This window comes from Accipiter gentilis, chromosome 22, assembly GCF_929443795.1.
Source record: "Accipiter gentilis chromosome 22, bAccGen1.1, whole genome shotgun sequence".
In the NCBI taxonomy this organism is placed as follows: Eukaryota; Metazoa; Chordata; class Aves; order Accipitriformes; family Accipitridae; genus Astur; species Astur gentilis.
The window spans coordinates 13320251-13339686 of NC_064901.1; the positions used below are offsets into that span (position 1 = coordinate 13320251).

At 38.0% G+C, this 19436-nt stretch overlaps 1 protein-coding gene across 1 annotated transcript; it reads right to left on the reverse strand.

Moving 5' to 3' along the window:
- Positions 1–7543: 7543 nt before the first annotated feature.
- On the reverse strand, positions 7544–17856 carry EMC7 (ER membrane protein complex subunit 7). Its single transcript, XM_049825417.1, has 5 exons — positions 17609–17856; positions 14364–14483; positions 12185–12323; positions 11587–11667; positions 7544–9464 (listed from the first exon to the last, which is right to left on the reverse strand). Exons 1-5 carry the CDS (start codon positions 17842–17844, stop codon positions 9312–9314), a joined length of 729 nt encoding a protein of 242 aa, XP_049681374.1. The 5' UTR covers positions 17845–17856; the 3' UTR covers positions 7544–9311.
- Positions 17857–19436: the final 1580 nt, after the last annotated feature.

Here is a 19436-nt window from a genome sequence, read left to right on the forward strand (position 1 = left end):
AGTGGGCATAGTAGAGGCCTATCTTTTAAAAATGGGAAAAAAATAAGAGAAATAAAGAACAGTGAGGTACATTTCAAAACTCAGAAAATAAGAGAACTAAAAAAAATGGGGGATGGTAAGGTGATGAAAAGCAGCCAGCGCAGACTGGCCAAGAAAGAAATCAAACCAGGCTTCTTCCTCCCTGCCACATGGATCCTTCTCTTTCCTAACCTTCGGTCCTTTCAAACATTCCATAGGAAGTTTCACACATTCTCACAGTCCCATAATAATCTTTAAACAATTCCAAAGTGCCCTTCCCCCTGCAACCCACAGGGAGTCCCCTGTAGGCAGTAGTTCACCCTGAAAGGAGTTCTGAGTGAGTTTCTTTGGTTTTCACACCAGGGACAACAGTCTAATCATTCTCCTTTGGTAGTCTTAGGAGCAGTCAAGTCTGTGTCTTCCAGTTTTCACTGATTAGGTTAACTAGGGTTCCTCTGCCTGTCACTATTCATCTGAACCTCACCAGGCTTTTCTGTTTATCATGATTAATCACATAGTCTAACCGTAACATGGTGCAATGACATAACCTGTGACTTGGGAGGTTCAAATTGGACACTTGGGAAAGCTTATTCACCAGGAGCAGTGCAGCATGGGAACAGCTTTCCCAGACGGACTGGGAAACCTCCATGCTTGGAGGTTTTTAATACTGGCTAGACACAGCACGACTGAACTGGTGTTGGTGATAATCCTGCTCAAAGTGAGGTTGACTAGAGACCACCAAAACAACCAACGCTTCCATCATCAACTGCCTGGACTTCAGAGATAATAAACCTTAAAAATATCTAGCATTTCAGGTTTGATCCAGATTTGGCATATTGCAAAATATGATTCAAACTCAGAGTCATATTTTAAACATGACTTATCTAGGTATCAGTCAGTTTCAGGATAATTTCTACTACAAAAAAGACATTTAGTAAAATCAGTAAGATGAAAACACTTTCCATTTCAATGTACCAGTTTTACCTCAAGTATCTGATCAAAAACAAATAGCAAAAAATATTTGGTAAGTACCTGCACAAATATTTGGTTTAACAATGTTAGCTGATTATTAGCCCAAAGATTTTTAGCAAGCAATGTACTGATTTTTGATTTGGATCAATTAGCTATACCATTTAGTTTAAAACGTTGTAGCCTAACCTTGTAATGTAAAAGTCTAAAAATTATTTTCTCATCTGGGACAAGAAGCAGCTGGGAGCATTGCCATGGCAACCATCTCATTTCCAAAGAGAGATTCTGTGACTTCTGTTGCTCTCTAGTAACCTCACAGCTGAAGTAGCATTGCTGAAAAAAACCAATTAAAAAAAGAGCAGCTTTTCATATAGAGTAATATACTGTCACAAGAAATACTTGGAAGGATCATAAAAAGAATGCTTCAGAACATAAGGCAGACTTTAAATAAATTAAATTCTCAGTTTGATGATGAGCCCAGGGAAAAAACAAACCAAAAAACCAAACCCAAAATACACATAACCTGCCACACTAACGTGTGTGTCTGTGCAGCTGACTGTGGAATCAGTCTCTCCTGGAAATGATGGTTATTACAGATCTCACTGTCTCACTCTAACTACATGACTTAGTTTCTTGATCCTGGTGTTGTTTAAGGAAAATGGATAGCAATGTGAATAATACACAGAGGGTGGATAGGGTGGGAGCAGAAAAAATGTCTACCAAACCGAGACATTTCACTGCCCACAGTCCTCCCCAGGAAACAGGTTGAGATCACATCATAAGAATTAGTCAGATTGCTCCATGACTACTGAAAGGTTTTAAGGAACTGAGGTGTTAAGAACCTATAGTCTAAGAACCTAAACAGACTAGAAAACCTGTAATACCTCTTTAATGCACTGATTCTGAAACTTAACCTATAAAATTTAGAAATTAAGGGAAGTTCATGCACAGATCTCAGGGTTATGGTTTAAAGTCTCATTTATTTACCCTCGCTTCAGTTTGGTTAGCTTAATGACCTTTCCCAGCTACTGCATTTTAAGCACTCCTTGTTATGGCATAATTAGGCCACAGATGATGGTCACTCAGAGGAGACTACCTGGAAGTGCTACAGTAGTACAAGGCCATACACATGTGAAAAGTACATTCCTACAGTGTAAGCTAGGAGCTTTCCATCATCTACTGTCTGCAGCCATCATGTGGAATAGTCATAATGCCGTGTGCAACAGCCGAGACCAATACCCCTTGCATTGGCTGGAGAAAAAATACTGAACTTCCTTTCAAAAGAAACATTGCAAACACAGCAGTGCCCATTTCATGGTTTGGACTTCTGTTGATAAACTGTATTAATATTCTCAGTAACACAAGTTGTTATTGCAGAAACATCTGCTTATTCAAATTCTTAACTTGGAACATAAAAGAATTATTAGGCAGTAAAAGTATGTAAACACAAACTATATGTAAAGTATTAAAAATACATGAAGAAAAGAGTAGGCAATGTGAGCACCTTTTAAAGAAAAAACCCCAACAAACAGTGCTTAAATGGTTAGAAATTCCAGTCTTTATAGTGGTAATCACTTCTTACAAAGAAGCACATTTGAGAAAGTGGAAGTTTATCTAGTTTAAAAAAGGCTATCAAATTTGAACAATGTACAAAACACTAAAAAAGGCTAACAAGGTACTGCAAAGCTATAAAGGCACTTAATGAGCTTCAGAAGGCAAGTTCAGTCCATCATATTTAAAAGGTGCATAAACAGCTATAATGTATGGAGAGCATGCAGATTTTTTTGTAATACACATTTAAGATTGAAAGAGGCAGAATTCCTCAAGTGTTTCTTTCCTACAGGATACCAATGAAGTGGGCTGAAAGCAGCAGATGACTTTCAGTGTTAGGTACTGGGATTTAAGATGACATTTTTCATGAGGAGCTACCCAGGCCCTCTGGATATTCTCTTCTTTCCCCTTCCCCCCCAAAGGAAAAACTGTAAACAGTGCATTTTGTTCAACTCTTGTATTTTCAGTGAACTGTGGCTGACTCTACTGTCTTTCTAATACTCTCCTCAGGGTATGCTTAAAGGGTTTGAAAAAACCCCTACAATAAAATAAGCCTCAAACGTATTACAAAGAAAGCACAGCAATTTGATCAGCTCTTTCCAGGACAAATGACCTCTCCACCATTAGCTAGCTACTCAGTGATAGAAATAATTGGTTGCTACCACTGAAACACTTGAAAGCACAAGTACAGAATTACTTCTGCCAGCACCAGCTGAATAGATTTTGCTACAGCAATTTCAACAAGACCTTTGTAGTCTTCATAAAAATGAAGGGCAGAAGTGAAAACCTTTGTGTAAATACGTGAATAGAATCAGCAGGAAAACAAACCAAAACAAAAGAGGGACTATCAGCAATACAATTCAAATAAAAAAATTGGAGGATGACAAGGTAAGGTTTCTCAAGGAATCTCTACCAACTGTCTACCACATGCTTTACATGTTGGGGACCCTTACAAAGTTACAGGTAGAAGTATTATTTTTACAAAAGGACCATCTGGATCCTTTAATCACATACCTGGTAACACCACCATGGTTCGATCCTCATCACTTTTGGTAATTATGATGATGGATGCTGCACTTACTCCACTATAAGCCTGTCTTTTAGTAACTGTTCCACCTCTTATCTGATGTGTAGCACTGCAAAAATACAACCTCATTAGGAGGCTTAATCTTGTCAGATAATCTTTCTCCTCAGTGTGTTCTACTAACTACCACAGTCAAGAACTTAAATCTTTATTAATACAGCATATACATTTCCCACCTGCCATGCTGAAGCAATCTGAACCACATCTATGGAAGGCTGAGAAAATGAACTGGTAGGAAAAGAAACACTTCTCCCCACTCCCAAAAATTGGTTCAAAGTCTTATTCTGTTCTGATCTCAGGAATGGGAAGTAGTAGTCCGAGTATTTAACTGAATTCTCCTTGCATCTGCATGGTAAACAGCAGTCCTGTGCCCTGCTTGGGTGACTATGAGCTTGGGTGTCCTAGTCTCCAGTCTGAAACACAAAGGGAAATGATACACCTGTGTGTACCAGACAGCAAGATCCTTAGAGAATCCAGAGAGCTTCTGAGAACATTCTAATATTTCAAACAGAAAATATTCTATTAAAAACCTTTTTACTTTTTTACTTGCTCTGTTTTCAATTGAGTTTCACCACCTTTTATATTACTTTTTGTTGTTTGTCATCAGCTTTAAAGAATCAGTTCAAAACCAAAAATTCGGTCAAAAAATGCCATGAAAGGTTTTCTTTCTGTTGTATATTCACTACCATTTGCCCTTGACTGAATGACAGTCTTTAATTAATTTTTATTCGTATCAGCCATGCAGAACCAAATACATAATAAAAATGAGCTCAACTGTAATCTGTTTTTGTGCATCATCAATAAAAGAGCTAAGTAGCTAAGTTCCACTTGCACAGAAAATTATATTGTCATTAAATCTTCATAACCTTATTGGAAACAAAGTATTATACAAGGTTCACTGCCAGCATAATTTGAAGGAATAACCTTGTAATTTCAAAAGTAGACAGGTTTTCCTTTAGAATCAATATTTATTATGATAGAGGATTCATAATCCTTTATGGATTTTGAAACAACAAAAATACCCCTCCCCAACCTATTTGTGACCTCAAGCAGCTTTCACGAGCTTAACCTGAAAATAGACTAAAACTCAATACTACTCCTACAGACAATTTTGTGACTAAAAGCTCCCTGAATGTTGTATTATTTTATGGTCTGAATCACCAGATTTTACACACAGTATCAACTTCAAAAGAGTCATTAGGATCTAAGGTCCTGTCTTTACAGACACTGAAATGATGAAAGCAGTAAAATTTTTGAAATTCTACTTTTTTTCCACAATTGATACTGCTTGCTTTTTGGCACTTGGAGGGTAATAATGTGTTTTGTAGTCAGTCCATTGGCAGACTATCACTTCCCAATGCCCTGTGCACCACAGGTTCATCTCGTGCTTTTCTTGCCTAAGAATGTGCAAAATGTGCATGGTTTTTTAACCTTTCAACATACTTTCTTCAGTAAATCTGCTTTTCCACTGAAGTTCAAAATTTTAAGTTCTTTCTGTATTTCTTAGCCCATCAACAGTAGATGTAAAAACTTCTATTCTCCTTCAGTTCATTAAAGAAGCATATTATATATAGCCATATATATCCATATTTCATTCTGACACATTAGAATGAAAAACATGCATTGCCACTAAGTATTTATTATTATTTATATTTCGTATTGATTATTTTCCTAAAAGAAGTTTCAAAGGAAACAAATCATAGGAATACAAATTCACCATCTACTATTAATAGCAACAGGATTAAGGTCAGACATGATGTCTTAAAAATTAAAGTGAAATCCTTTTAGTACCTTAAGGTACTGCTATCACTGTTAGCCTGCAAAAATAGGATCCTTTTAACAAACTGTAAAACAAACTTTGCCCTCTTTGAGCTACTGATCACACACAACTTCTATGCAATTAAAGGTCCATTAACACCCAGTGGAGATGTTTAAACAGATCTTAGTGATTTAATACACTTGTCACTAAATTGGAAGAGTTTGTACTTAAATTACCTAGATTACTTTTGAAATCTTGACATGTGGTTTCTTAAAAGTGTTTGTTTATTAATAAATATGTATAAAGAACTACATATAAATGCTTAATAAATGTGCTCTTTAAGATTACTTACTGGATTTTCTTCAGTAAGCTCATAGCCACACTCTGAGTACCCAATATTCACTACTAAATTTATCCTTACAATTACTTTTGTGAGACAAGCTTCTCATACTTCACACACAAGAACCTGAAACAGAAATCATAAATGATTTGCACAAATCCTGACAGTTGCATCAGAACCCAACGCACCTGATTCTAGAGTTTTAAGTCCTCTTCACAAATACAAATCTTAACCACAAACCAGCCTTTCCCTCTGAAGCAATACACACCCCATTTACAGAGTCATTATCATCCCTACTTCATCAAAAAGAGCACCAACAAATATTTCCTTTGTTTAAAAATGAGGTGAGATATCTATATATCAAATTTCTTCCTTACATGTGAAGAATGGAAGCATCTTTGATGAAGTAATTGATAAAATTACTTAAAACTGTTCTAAACACTTTCCAGGCCATCTTACATGACTAATAGTTGAAACAGACTTAAGCAAAATACGTCTCCTCTCCCTTCTACAAAGCCTGTCATAAACGCAGAGTTGCCCACTCATTCAGAACATGACTAAATGAGCTCTTAGGCTACAAATCCGTAAGATGCAGTGAGCTGACTGTATTATTCTCACTCACTGCCTGAAACAGAGAAGAGCTCCTGCTTCTGACTGCATGCCTCTAGTGCTTACTTTCTGCTGGTTCTGGTATTTGATCCTTCTGTGAGCTGATTTAACTCTCTAAAACATAACAGAAATCTAGCAGAATGATCGACAAATTTCTCGTTAAGTCAACAAACGGCAAAGCCTGAGAAGTACCAGAACTTGTAGCCAGAAAGCAGCAGGATTATATAGTCCAAGCTGAGGGAGCAGGTCTTCCTCCTTTTGGCAATGAGGAAATCAGCTTGTCTATAGTCCAACCTGATTCTGTACATCTTTAATTTCTGTTCTGAGGTGTTTCAACTTACTGTCTGCCTTACATTATTCTCAACTATCCTCACTAAAAGGCAGCTGGTTTTTTTTTGAAAACAGAGATGTCAGACCTAACACAGAAGAAAGGCTACTAAAAATCTGTAAATAAGGACAAGGAATTACAACTGAACTATACCAAACATTTTCTTTCTGCAGAAAGACAATCTTGCATTATACTAGTAACTGCAATAGAAAAGCTATCAAACAAGATTTGCCTAGTGGCATTTATGATAGCCCAAGACCACGTTACAACTTTAAGTGCCCAAGCAACTTCAAGTGACTAAAGCACTCTGGCTAGAACCTCTTTTCTCACTTGTCACACACAGATTCCAGCTCTAAATTAAAAAAAAAAAAAAAAAAGTTGGTACCATTGTAACTAGCAGCAGCAGACTAATACACTTCTACAAATCACTTTATCACAAATGCGTCTTAAAAGGAGGGGAATAATGTACATAATTGAGGGAATAACATTAGGTAACAGGATTTTGGGGCTTGGATTGTTCAGATAACAGGTTTCTGGAGGTGAGGCAGAGTTTTCTGTTGAGGAAGGCAGGGAAATAGTACACTGCATCTGATGCACAAAGAAATGGCCTGGACCTTGATACATCAGTTCTAAGAAAAAGAGAAGTGTTGGATATTCCACGTACTCCTTCCAAAGTTTTATAGGATCCTTGCAATTCTTGTCAATTTTTTCACTCTGAACTCTTCAGAGACTTTCATCTTTTCATGGCCTGAATTCTCCAGTTGCCCTTTAAGGACGGATCAAGACCATGAACAGACACAATGAAAGAAGGTAGAAATATTGTTGTTCTTACCTTTGTAACAAGGAAAAATGCATCAGTATGATGAACGACTGAACAAACTGTGATTAAAACAAGTTAATGCAATTTAATTGTCATTCCAATTACTGTTAAACAAAAGTAACTTGTGGCTTGTACTTTCCAGGACAGCATAGTAACAAGCTAATTGCTCCATCTTCAAAGAACTGTTCCCCATTTTCCCTATGAATTTTTCAGTAAGATACTGTGAAAGAGGAGGTTTTTTGATTTTTTGTTTGTTTGTTTTTTGCAAAGGCAACATGACACTCATTTCAGTAAATCCTTCTGGCAAGAATATCCAAATATCCTCTTGTCTCTGTTGTATTTCACTTAATATACAAAACAAAAAGACCATTCAAGCAAAACAAAAAACAAGACCAAAAATGTGCAGCCTATTTTGCAAAGACTGAAATCTTTCATTGTCCAAAAACCATTGGTTTATTTCTTCTCCAACATCTTAAAAGTTGACTTAATCCTATGAACAAGTACTTAGTATTTTGCAGCTTTTGTTTCATAGCATACTTCTAAGTATGTAATCTAAGACAATTCATAGCCCTCCTAAGTGTTTGGCAGAACAAATAAACGCTTCAGGTATACTTTAGGTGAATATTAAATACCATTTTTGGAATCAGATATACATTACCCATACTGCATGGATACTGTTACCTAAGAAGTTAGCAATTGTAAAAATAGAAAGGAACAGCATTTATGCTAAAACAAAACAAAACAAATTTATGGACAGTTGCTAATGGGGTTTGGCAGGTGTTGCTGTCATTTTAATTTGCAAATGTTCATCTAGTGGAGAAAATTTTTTTCATCTTTTCTCTGAAGTTACTGGGTAGCTTGAAAAGATACTGCACTACAGACACACAGGTATGCTCAAAGTTCTGCCAGTGACTTAGCATACCTAGAGATAGCCATATACTTTGGAACATAATTTAAAAAATGAGTGGGATTTACCTTCCTACCATCCTTTTCGTTTTTTTCTTTCATTTTGAATATTTTGTTCTGTATTTGGCCTCAAATCATACCACTGATAAGATGAATGCACAGCACACAGAAAACTAAGAACCAGAAGTGTTGCAGAAGCGATACATGTGATTTAGAAAGGGAAGATCCAAGATAAATGTTCATCATGTTACATAGATACCTTGGATTCATAATTAACTTAACAGAGCTTAAAAGACTTTCTGATGCAGGATGCTTTGCATTTCTTCCCTGCCCAGAGTTTTTAGCAGAAAGTAGATCAGAATCAAACTGGGCAATAAAAAGTGGAAAAGTCCGTGAACTAAAGTGTACAGACAGCAAACAATGTAAAAGAAAATAATTTTATAAGTAACACGTACGACAAGCTGATAAAGAAAATGACATATTCAGTAAACCCACAACTCAATTTTGAAAGGAGAATTTGTTCATTTCAGAACTCAACAGCAAGTATAAAACATTAAAGCCATCTTAAGACTGAACTCCACTTCTGTTATCTTTGAATTTTTTTATACATTGTCTTATGATTAAGACATTCATTACAGTTTAGCACATCATATAATTTACAATAATTCTCTACAGAACAATATAGTTAATTCAGTATCATCAGTAACTTTATACAGATACAGTATTGAAGCCATGTCCTCTTTTGCTCACCGTCAAGTACAAAACAGCTTATATAGACTAAAAAAAGCTACACACCACAGTTGTAGCATACCGTATTTTGTGCCTGATTAAAGTTTACAGTAGTGGCTTTTTGATCTTTCAAGACAAATAAACATGATACCACATAACAAACAGTTGTGCAAACTCAGGCTTAGGAGGAAGACTTAACTACCTCCTTTTTCCAGAACTACTTTTCCCTGCTTTACTGCTGCTACTACCAGACTTGCTGGAAGATTTTGAAGAGAAAAGTCTTGTCATGAATTCGGAGACATCTGGCAGCTCATGGTTGGAATTCAGCATGTTCATTGATTGCTCCATTTCCTGTGTGCAAAGATTAGATAACCTTAATAGCTCATAACAGTTCTGGCTGTTTCTAAGGCATCAGTTGAAAGATCATATCAGGAAGATGCCAGATCTTCCGAAATACTGTTTTACTATTTGTAGCCCTCCAGCGTACATATTGCTACATATTTTTATGCAACCACAGCCAAATGCCCAGCTACACACAGAAACATAAAACCCCAAAACTAAAAGCACTGGTGTATGGAAAAAGGTAACCATGTCTTAAGCAGTTTTACAGGGCAACCGCCCAATTAAAAAAAAAAACTAAAAGAGAAAAACACCATTATTTATTTTCAGCATTACTTTCCTCCATTTTAAAATTTAAGCTTTTGTTTAGATTTTCAGATCTGTGATCTTACAGATTTCACATACTTTTGTATTTTCAAATTAGTATTACTTACGCAAAATCTAACAAATTTTGGAAGCTGTTTGAAGTGATTAGATATTTTTATTGCCCTACTTTGTAACATCAAGCTATTAGTGTACAGCAGCTAAGTTTTGTTTCATGAAAGGAAGGATTTTAATATGAGATCGTATATCCAGCTAAGCTTAATGTAACTTTAGAGTTTAGCATAGTGGCTCTACAAGACTAATTAGTATGGTTTAAAACAAACAAATCCTGAAGTACTTTTAATGCATACAACAGCTGAACTGCACATCTACAATGTGATAATGCTTATAGTAATTGCCAATTTAATGTGGGATTGTCACCTTGCTCTTCTGGTTACCATTCAGCATGATACAGCTTTAACTGTCTTCAAGGTACAAACAAAGCAAAAGCTGTTATGGTAGCCTTTGTTACTATTGCATCTATACTACATCTGTACTTAATGCCTCCACAACAAGCACAGTAACTAAATCATTAAGTTTCCGTATAAACTAGTACTGTGCTGATTCCATAAAGAAAAAAACAAGCTAACTTGAAAAATGTAATACAAGCTCCATAACCTCTACAAGAAAACTGGAGGAAGTATGGATATACACTTAAGAATTTAATACATGGTCACCTAGAGAATGCCATTACAACTGAATTCTTAAAAACTACCTTCTCTTATTCTTTAATTTAAATTACAAGCAAGATTCCTTCAACTTAAAATTTCTCTTTAACAAGTCATATCAGTCAGCTAGTAACAACTAAATCATCAGAAGTTCTGATGGTTTACCATCAGAATGGCCTGTCTGAAAGCAGTGTCAGATCAGTGACAAAAGTAAGGAAGAAGTGATTTTTTTAAAATTCAACTTCTAAAGTTCAGCTTGGTTTGAAGAACACGCCACAGATATCTAGTGTATCTTTGTATCATATTTTCAATCAAAATTAAAGCCAAAAAAGCATTACATAGCTCTGCTATGCTTTTTATAGGTATTACTTTAGGAAAAAAAAAAAGAAAAAAGACGATGACTCAGACACCTATAAAGTACTACTGAAGACAGTGGTCATTTAGAGGAAAAGGAGTTTAAATTAACAAAACTCTCAAAAAGCAGCCACCAAGACAGACAAGGAATACTTCTAAAAATACAAAAAGATTTAACAAACACCTTGAATCTCCATTTTGTCCTAGCCTTCTGCTATTCGGTATTTTGCATGATGAAACGACAATAAATCAGATAATTTATTGACTACATTAAGACTCCATATCATATACACTATTCTGACATCTGGATTTAACAGTCTTGTAAACTATGTGATTTAGGTTGATGGATAAGAGAACCCCACATCATACTCTTCTCAACACACCTGATGCTTATTAAATTATGTCTAAACCCAAAGTGCTAGGCTTAAGCATAGTGCATTGGAAATCTATAGAAAAAAATAGCCTTTGAGAAATCATATTTATTGCTCTAAAACTCAGGAAAACACCATTCATATTGTAATACTTTCAAAGCTGTACCAAACAATTTAATTCCGTGTTGTGCTGTTTAACAGCAAATTCACGAGTTGTAAATGTTAGAATTCATTGTTAGAACAGCAACACTGTATTAACTGAATAAATGATGCCCATTAAGACTTCTTTAAAAGTCTGGGTTTGTTTTTATTACTTTTCTGTACCTTAAAATCTCATTATCTTTGTTCTCTGTATCTGTATCAATTGAACATACTTACCCGTCTCATATCAGGATCACTGGTGTTGACAACTTTAGGCAAAAGCACAAATATCAGTAATGGAAGAACCATCATCATCACCTACACAGAAAACAGCAAATACTTCTTCAGCTTATCTGTTGCTCCAGATGTTTTTAGACATACTGACATAAAGATTTAGCTAAACAGCCGAATTCTAGAACTACTGCATTCTGAGTCAGTAACCCAGTAACAGCAATCCAGTTGTCACCCAAGAAAACTGATAAGGAAGTATTATGTTTCAAACAATAGATTTCAAAGTTGGACCATTAAAGTAAATGCTTGTTATCTCTTTCAACTGCTATAACTACAGTCTCGAAACATGTTGATCTCCACACTACTAGACCCGACTATGGGCCATTTTCAGAGGACATACATTAATGGAGTGAGTATACAGGGGAGGAAAGATCATAGAAAAACCTTCTATTTGTAAACACATAAAAACCAAAGAAAAAACAATCCTCTCAGAAGAGCAAAGCGTGCACATGTTTTCTCAACTGTTTTACTCCCGGTATTCTGAAGGATAGCTATATTTGGATCCTTAGCATACTTTTAACCTTTGTGTGTTGCTTGTACGTACCATAGGGTTCATGAGGAAATCTGTCCATCCCCAAGATTCCCTCTTTATAAAGTATGAAGGAGGTCCAGAAGATTTCATCTGGAGTGGGTATGGCAGCCTGACAACTTCAGAGGTTTTAATGTAATTCACATATCTTGCTCTAATAAGCAAAATGTAAATAATTAAAAATATAAATACAATCTCTAACAAATAATAATGGTAATTTAATTATATTCCAAAGTTTTAATAACAGACTACACACAAAACCATCTGCGAGGCAGTGTCAGATAGGCTTCGCTTTTCAGAAGCCAATTTCTCTCAGCAGCATACTTTATGGAATCAAATGATACTTTACCTTTTTCCAGGCTAGCTATTAGGCTTGATATGGAAAACAGACTTGCAGATCAAAGACATCAGAACTATTTTTTCAAATGTGACTTCTGCAAAACATTTTTTCTCACCTTGGTAACGAGCAAGAAAAGCAACAATATTTAAAGAGAAGGTACAGTTTTGAACAGTGTAGCGTAGCTTAAGCAGAGTTTGCTCTGGGCAACAATTATTTATTTATATATGAAGTTAATACTACCTTTTCCCCGCAATGCAATTTATCATGATTTGCATTTATTGACACTGAATCTCAGTCTTTTTTACTTTACAAGGTCTTTTGATAGTTCTTCACTAGTATTCTTCACTTGGGCCTGGTATTTAGATAGTTACTTGGTACTATCATCTAACTTTGTCACTCTTCACCCATTTTTCACGATTTATGAATACTTACCCGCCTTGAGCAACTCCAGGCATGACTTCTGCCCATTACAAGATAGATAATTTATTCCTTCTGAATTTTTCACCAAATATTCATCCACAGAATGTCCCTCCCTCCTACCTTATAACTACATATTTTCCTCCAAAGATTTTGAGATTTTCAAGTAGCTGTTATCAAACACATCCGTTATCCACATGCTGTTTCGTCTTTTTGTTCGTTTGTTTTCAGTACTTTTTTTTAAGGCAGAACTTCCCTTAGAAAAGCCCAGTTGACGTTTTCCCCCGTGTATCACATTTTTTCATGCATCTCCCAGCTGTATTCCTCATTATAGTTCCTACCTGTTTGACTGGTAGAGATGTCAAGTCCACCGGTACTTTGCTCTGCAGACATACCCTAGTAGTTTACTTGAATGTCAAATTTGTTACCTCTAGTTCTCAGACACCAAAACAGTGCTAAGTCAGAGGTTATACACACTATTGTGTCTATTTCACCAAGTTCCTTCTGTATTTATTACACATTGATTGTTGCCAATGAGATACTGCCTAACAAAGTACAAAAATAAAAATTTCATAAAGCTTGAAAAAAAAAAAAATCTAAGCACAAATTGTGCTATTATTATTATATACAGACTGTTTGCACTGTTTTCAGTTTGAGATTTCAATTTTTAACCTTCCCTAAAAATACTGCTGCAGTGTTTTTATTGATGTTTGTACTTCTAAAACATAATAGCGTATTTTATAAGATACTGTAAAAGACAAACTGGAAGTTAAGATACTACATGTGCACCTGAACAAAGAAAAATGAACTACAAACATATTCATTTAAATGAAAAATCACCTTATTAGATAGGATAGTCATTTTTCTGTATTACTTACTGAATAGTGTGCAGTTACAGATGCACAGTTATAGTTGTTAGAGATAACGTTATCTGGCCATAACATAAAAAATAGCTAACAATGCTACAGAAATACTGCAGGCTGGCAACCACCAGCATTTGCCAGTAACTGTAAGGAGTACCTTATGGAAGCGTAACAAAAATTTTTTTGGAATTAGAATTTCATTGTGCCAAGTCTTGACAGAACATTTACCAAAAAAGAAAGGAAAAAGGGAAGAAGAAGAAAAAAAAAGTATTGGCAAAAGATAAAGCAATTAACTAGATTTTATTTCAGGATAGCTGCATAAGAAAATAACAAGAGTAAACAAGTAAAAGGACTCTTTTTATCCATTTCCTCTTATTTAAGGCTATACATATGAAACAAAGAAATCAATCAGACTGGATTTTAAGAAATGTGCTCCCAGAAGTGATGTTAAAAGAAGCTGAAACATGATCTGAAAGGGAACATGAGATCTACAGTACTGTCTATATTACTTCTTATACTGTGCTGTCAGGCATACTTAATAGATCAATACAGAAGCAAATCATGAAAGGCTCACCTCATTTTGCCTTTTGAAGTTATGTCAACTCGCACAGGCTCAAATTTATGAGCAGGGGATATAACTTCCACTACGTAAGATCCTGAAGGTACATCGTGAACCACAAAACTTCCATCTGTCCTGAAAAAAAACAGTAAGTTCCACTACATTTCAATATGCTCCAATACACAAGAGAGGGTGCTTTATTTGTTTTAAAGAAGAAACTGTAATAGTATCATTTAATATTATAAATCTTAACACAAAAACAATGACCAAAAGGAAAATTTAAATTGCTCAGCACTCATAATATCAAGCCCCTTATGGTTATTTAACAATGTGTGCCACAACAGCAGAAGAAATTACCCTTTACGTTAAAGATTTTCTCATGCCCTCAAGCTATTGTCTTGATGGAGGAATAATTTAACAGCCAAAGTAAGATTTGAAATGGTTAATTTCATGTATTCAAATGATGGCACAATCGACTTACACCTTCCTTCTCCTTCTGAAATACACACAATGAAGTTTACTTTGCTTCAGTATGCATACTATGAAGTTTACTTTGCTTCAATACTTCTGCTGGAAGCAAAAAACCCCCCCCAAATTGACATCCTACATAGTGTGGATAGATATTAGAGATGACTCGCAATGCACAAAAATTGTAGTTTGTGCCTTTATTGCAAAATAGAGGTTTTTACTTTTAATTGCTCCCTTTAGGACTAGCCCACGCTGGAAAGCTCTATCACAACAATAAGGAAACAAAGAGCTCTGAACATATCCACAGAAGGGATTTTTAGAAAGACTACTTGCATTTTAAAACGCGAAATTTCAATATTTGGTGAAAATATTAGTAAAAGGATACTTGAAAGCTTCAGCACCAGTTGCTATTAAATTAAAAGTACAGAAGCTTGTAGTTTTCCTCCTACATGCTTCCAGAAGTTTCCAGGAAGAAAAACTTAGTGTTATCTAGCCTTTTACAATTAATATAAAAGACAGCTCTCCTAAAAAGTAAGACTCAAAGTTAAGACAAAAAAAGTTGTTCAAAGAGATAAAAAAAGTAATAAAACCTGATACATTAAAAACTTGCATCAGGGAAAAAAAAAAAAAAAAAAAAAAAGAACCCTCGTAAAAGCAAACCCTCAAAAAGAATTTTGTCCTTACATCCTTCACACAAGTTCTCTCTCTCAAAGATGTATATCACTTAAGGACCTTCCCACCACAGAGACAAAAGCATATAACCAGTACTGTGTAGATGGGTTTCACTAATACTTTATGTGATGATTTGAACCTCCAAGAATGCTTACACTATCTTGTACTGCAACTGCTGTAAGGATGTTTTCCTAGGAATTTCCTTTTAATTTTTAATTCTTTAGAGTATTATTTGGATAAAATTATAGTTTTTTTCTAAAGATTTATTTATATGACAAAGCAAATTCTCACTTCATATACTGCTATCCTACACTGCGTTTTTAGAAGAAAAAAAAGTTTCATTTTTGTTACGTGGGGAAACCAATCAGATTTATAAAAATGCCTGTACTAGAGAATGATTCTTGAAATACTCAAAAAGCAGCTTTGCTGTGTCAAATAATTATTTTCCTTTTTTTTGATAACTGGAATGACATCCATGTAATATATAATCAAAACCTACCAGAGAGATGGCGACAAATATATCTCCTGATATACCAAATACATTTAAATCTGTCACCAAAAGTGAAGGGTCTTTCTACTGAGCCTGAAATATCACTGTTATTTAAGAAAACTGTTCTTTCTTCTAACACAGTTCTTACTAAAAATATACTGCCATCCAGTACTGTGCTCATTACAAGTGACAAAAAAAAATCCCAACCAACATTAAAGCACTTTTGCCAAAAAGTACCATGCTTGCGGTAGCGCAACATCTACAAATATGTTTATCAAACTGAACAAATGACATAATATTGCTTGGATTTAAGTTATATCAATATAATTTGATACATCTATAAACAGACATATCAAATTAATGTAATCAATAGAGCTCGGTATCTAGGTTACACTGTCATAAATACGGTATGCTCTTAGGTAAGCCTACTTCCTCATATTTCAGACAACTCAAGTTCCAAGCAAGCATCTGGAAGCTTACCAACTCCATGGTATTTATTAAATCGGCTCCTAATTATGTCAGGCTCCCACAACATGGTTGTACTGGCTCATCAGGTGCTACACTGACAAGATTCTGCAAGTTTTGCAGAGTAAAATCTGTTGTGTTAACGTAACGACAGTTCCCAGAGTCAAAGTTCAGTTCAACTTCTACTGCGGAGGGAATAATTAAAAATGATTGGTATTTATGAGATGGTGTATCTTAATTTCATATAAACTTTCTCATTTTAATACATAATTTTAAAAGGAATGTATCATACTGTACCGAAGATTACAAAAACTCTTTTAGAATTAGCTTCTACTCTTTGAACTATGAGATCAGATCAATTTTAATTGAGGACATTTTCTCTGCCTGATTATCTCTAGATCCTTTGCTAATCTAAATATACCTACTACCACCTGAGACTGCTAATGTGATTCTTTACAGCTTCCACATACATTTGCACGATCTTGTGTGAAGCAATAAAGCCATATCCCTTGAAATGGCTTTCGCTGGTACAGTGAAAAAGTTTTTCACAGGTACTGCAATAGGTAACTACAACTCTTAACTTTTTGCCACAAACATTTCTCCAGAACGAGTAAATTCTTGGCTAAGGAGGGGGTCTTAAAAGAAGTGTCAGAATTCGCACCCGCAAAAGCCTAGAACACCGCCCTCCAGAATTTAATGCAAACGTGTTTTTTTTTTTTTTAAATTAAAACTCAGTTCCACCTTTTCGATGGCTGAAAAGCCAGCGGCCTTAGTCACCGATTTGGTTACGTCTGCAGGAGGCCGAGAACAGCAATCCCTACAGCACTACAGGTTCCCACTGCTGCAGGCCCGGCCGTGTCCAGTGCTTTACAAACTCGGGGACAAACAAAGCCGAAGTCGGACGCGAGGTGTTCGCCTCCGCAGCTGTGCGCTGCTAACCGGGGCAACGCCGCTAACCCGCAGGGACCTGCTCCCCTCTGCCACAGCCGGCCGCCATCTTACGGCCGCGACTGCAGGAGGGAGGCCAGGCGCGCCCGGGGTGCGGAGGCGGAGGGTATCTCCGAGCGGCACCCGCGGCGCCGGGCGACACCGGCCCGAGCCCGGCGAGGGACGCCTGCTTCCCCGCCGGGACCAAGCCCCCCGCCCCGCCCCGCCCGCCGCTCACTTCAGGAAGCCGACGTGCTCCTCCCCGTCCACCAGCACCCGGGCCCCCGCGATCCAGTCCTGCGGCTTCACCCCGGGCACCACGGCCCGGCCCTCGATCTTAAACCGCTCCCCAGGGCCCGCGCCGCCCGGCGACTCCGCTGTCCCCGCCGCCTCCGAGCCGCAGGCGCCGTCGGGCAGCGGCGAGGCCAGCAGCCAGAGCAGCGCCAGCCAGGCGGACCCACTCCGCGCCGCCATCGCCGCCGCCTCCCCCCCTCCCTCCCTCCCGGCACCGGGCAGCCGCCTTCCGCGCACGCGCCGAGCGCCAGCCCTGGCGGCCGGAGAGCCGGGCCGGCGGCTTGCTGCGCGTGCGCGCCTGGCGGGCGGGAAGGGCTGGCCGGCCGCGCGCATGCGCACGGGAGAGAGCGGCCCGGGCGAATAGGAGCGGGGCAAGCCCGGCGGCCGTGACGCGCCGGAGGGCGGCCGCTTCCCGCGGGTGAGGCGCGGCAGGGCCCGAGCGCCGGCGGCTGCCCGGGCGGGGGAGCAAGCGGGCGGCCGGGGCTTCCCTCGGAGCCGCTTCGTCTCGGCTCTCGCACGGCGGGACGCTGCCCGCCTCCGCGTCCAAGCGCGCGGGCTGCGGGGAAGGCCCGTACCTCGGGGACAGCGCCCGCAAGGCCGCGGGGGCACCTGCCCCTCGCTAGCGGCGACAGGGCCGGCCGTCACGGAGACCTCCCCGAGGCTGCAGCTGGTGCTCTTGGCCCCTAAAAGCGGCACAGCTGCTAAAAGCGTTTTGCGGAGCTCGCTCTGACTCTGCGGCAGCTCGCAAGGCGGATAATCTGCCCCCGCGCACCATTCGCGCCTTCCAAGATGAGAAATGGAGCGGGTGGTGGATGGGCAGGGAGGGCTCCTTTGTGAGTGAAAACAAAGGGCGAGATGAGGAAGGACATAAGGACTGAAGGACACAAACGCGAACCTGAAGAACATAAACGTGTGAAAAGTAGATGCCTCTTGCCTGGTAACAGAAACGGATGGATCCATTTATAATCAAGACATTTTAGTTTCAGAGTTAAATTTTAATAGCTATCATGCAAAGAGTAATAATCAAGCTTTTTCTAGGAAACAGTCAAAAAAAAGCTTAGAAAGAAAAAGCTTAAAATCGGTCATTTAATTGAGGCCTAAAGCGTCATCTTTTTGATTTATAGCACGACAGTTTGTTTCTGATGAATAATCAGAACTTGTTGACTGTACAATAGTATGAAAATCTGTTACTCAGCAGGCAAGCACAGAGTTACAGGAGAGACCAAGAGGGCTGCAATACCTTCCCTACCCCTATTTCCCTTTACACAGCATGTCCTGTTATGTCATACGTATTTCATTGGCACGTTGTGGCTATGCTCGCTTCCTTTGTACCTCTCTTACTTATGTCAGAGTTAATTACTGAACACGTTGAAAACATTACTTAATTATTAAGCATGATTATGTTAGAGGCAATTAACCTGGTCATTTTATTAGCGTTATTATTAGTTTCCTCTTCTCTGTTCCATTAAAGTATTCTTATCTCAACCCACGAGTTTTACTGTTTTCCTGATTTTCTCCCCCATCCCACTGGGTGGGGGGGAAGTGAGTGAGTGGCTGCGTAGTGCTTAGTTGCTGGCTGGGGTTAAACGGTGACACCAGTATAGCACCACAGAAAGACATCATCTTCACAGTGACATCTCATGTTGCTAGCTTTTTATATGCAGTTAGCGTAAAAATGCTCCTGTTTTTAAAATATCCTCAAGCACCTGCATGGGATGCTGTCAGACCACATAGAGTGGTCATGTCCTCTAGTTTTGAGGCAATTCTTAATC

Excerpts from the sequence above, each read along its gene's own strand:
- EMC7 (XM_049825417.1), bottom strand. The coding sequence starts at position 17,844 with ATGGCGGCGCGGAGTGGGTCCGCCTGGCTGGCGCTGCTCTGGCTGCTG. Across the intron at positions 12,324-14,363 it reads ACTTCAAAAGGCAAAATGAG|AGCAAGATATGTGAATTACA; the intron begins GTGAGCCTTTCA and ends TTTGCTTATTAG. Across the intron at positions 9,465-11,586 it reads GTGATCCTGATATGAGACGG|GAAATGGAGCAATCAATGAA; the intron begins GTAAGTATGTTC and ends CTTTGCACACAG.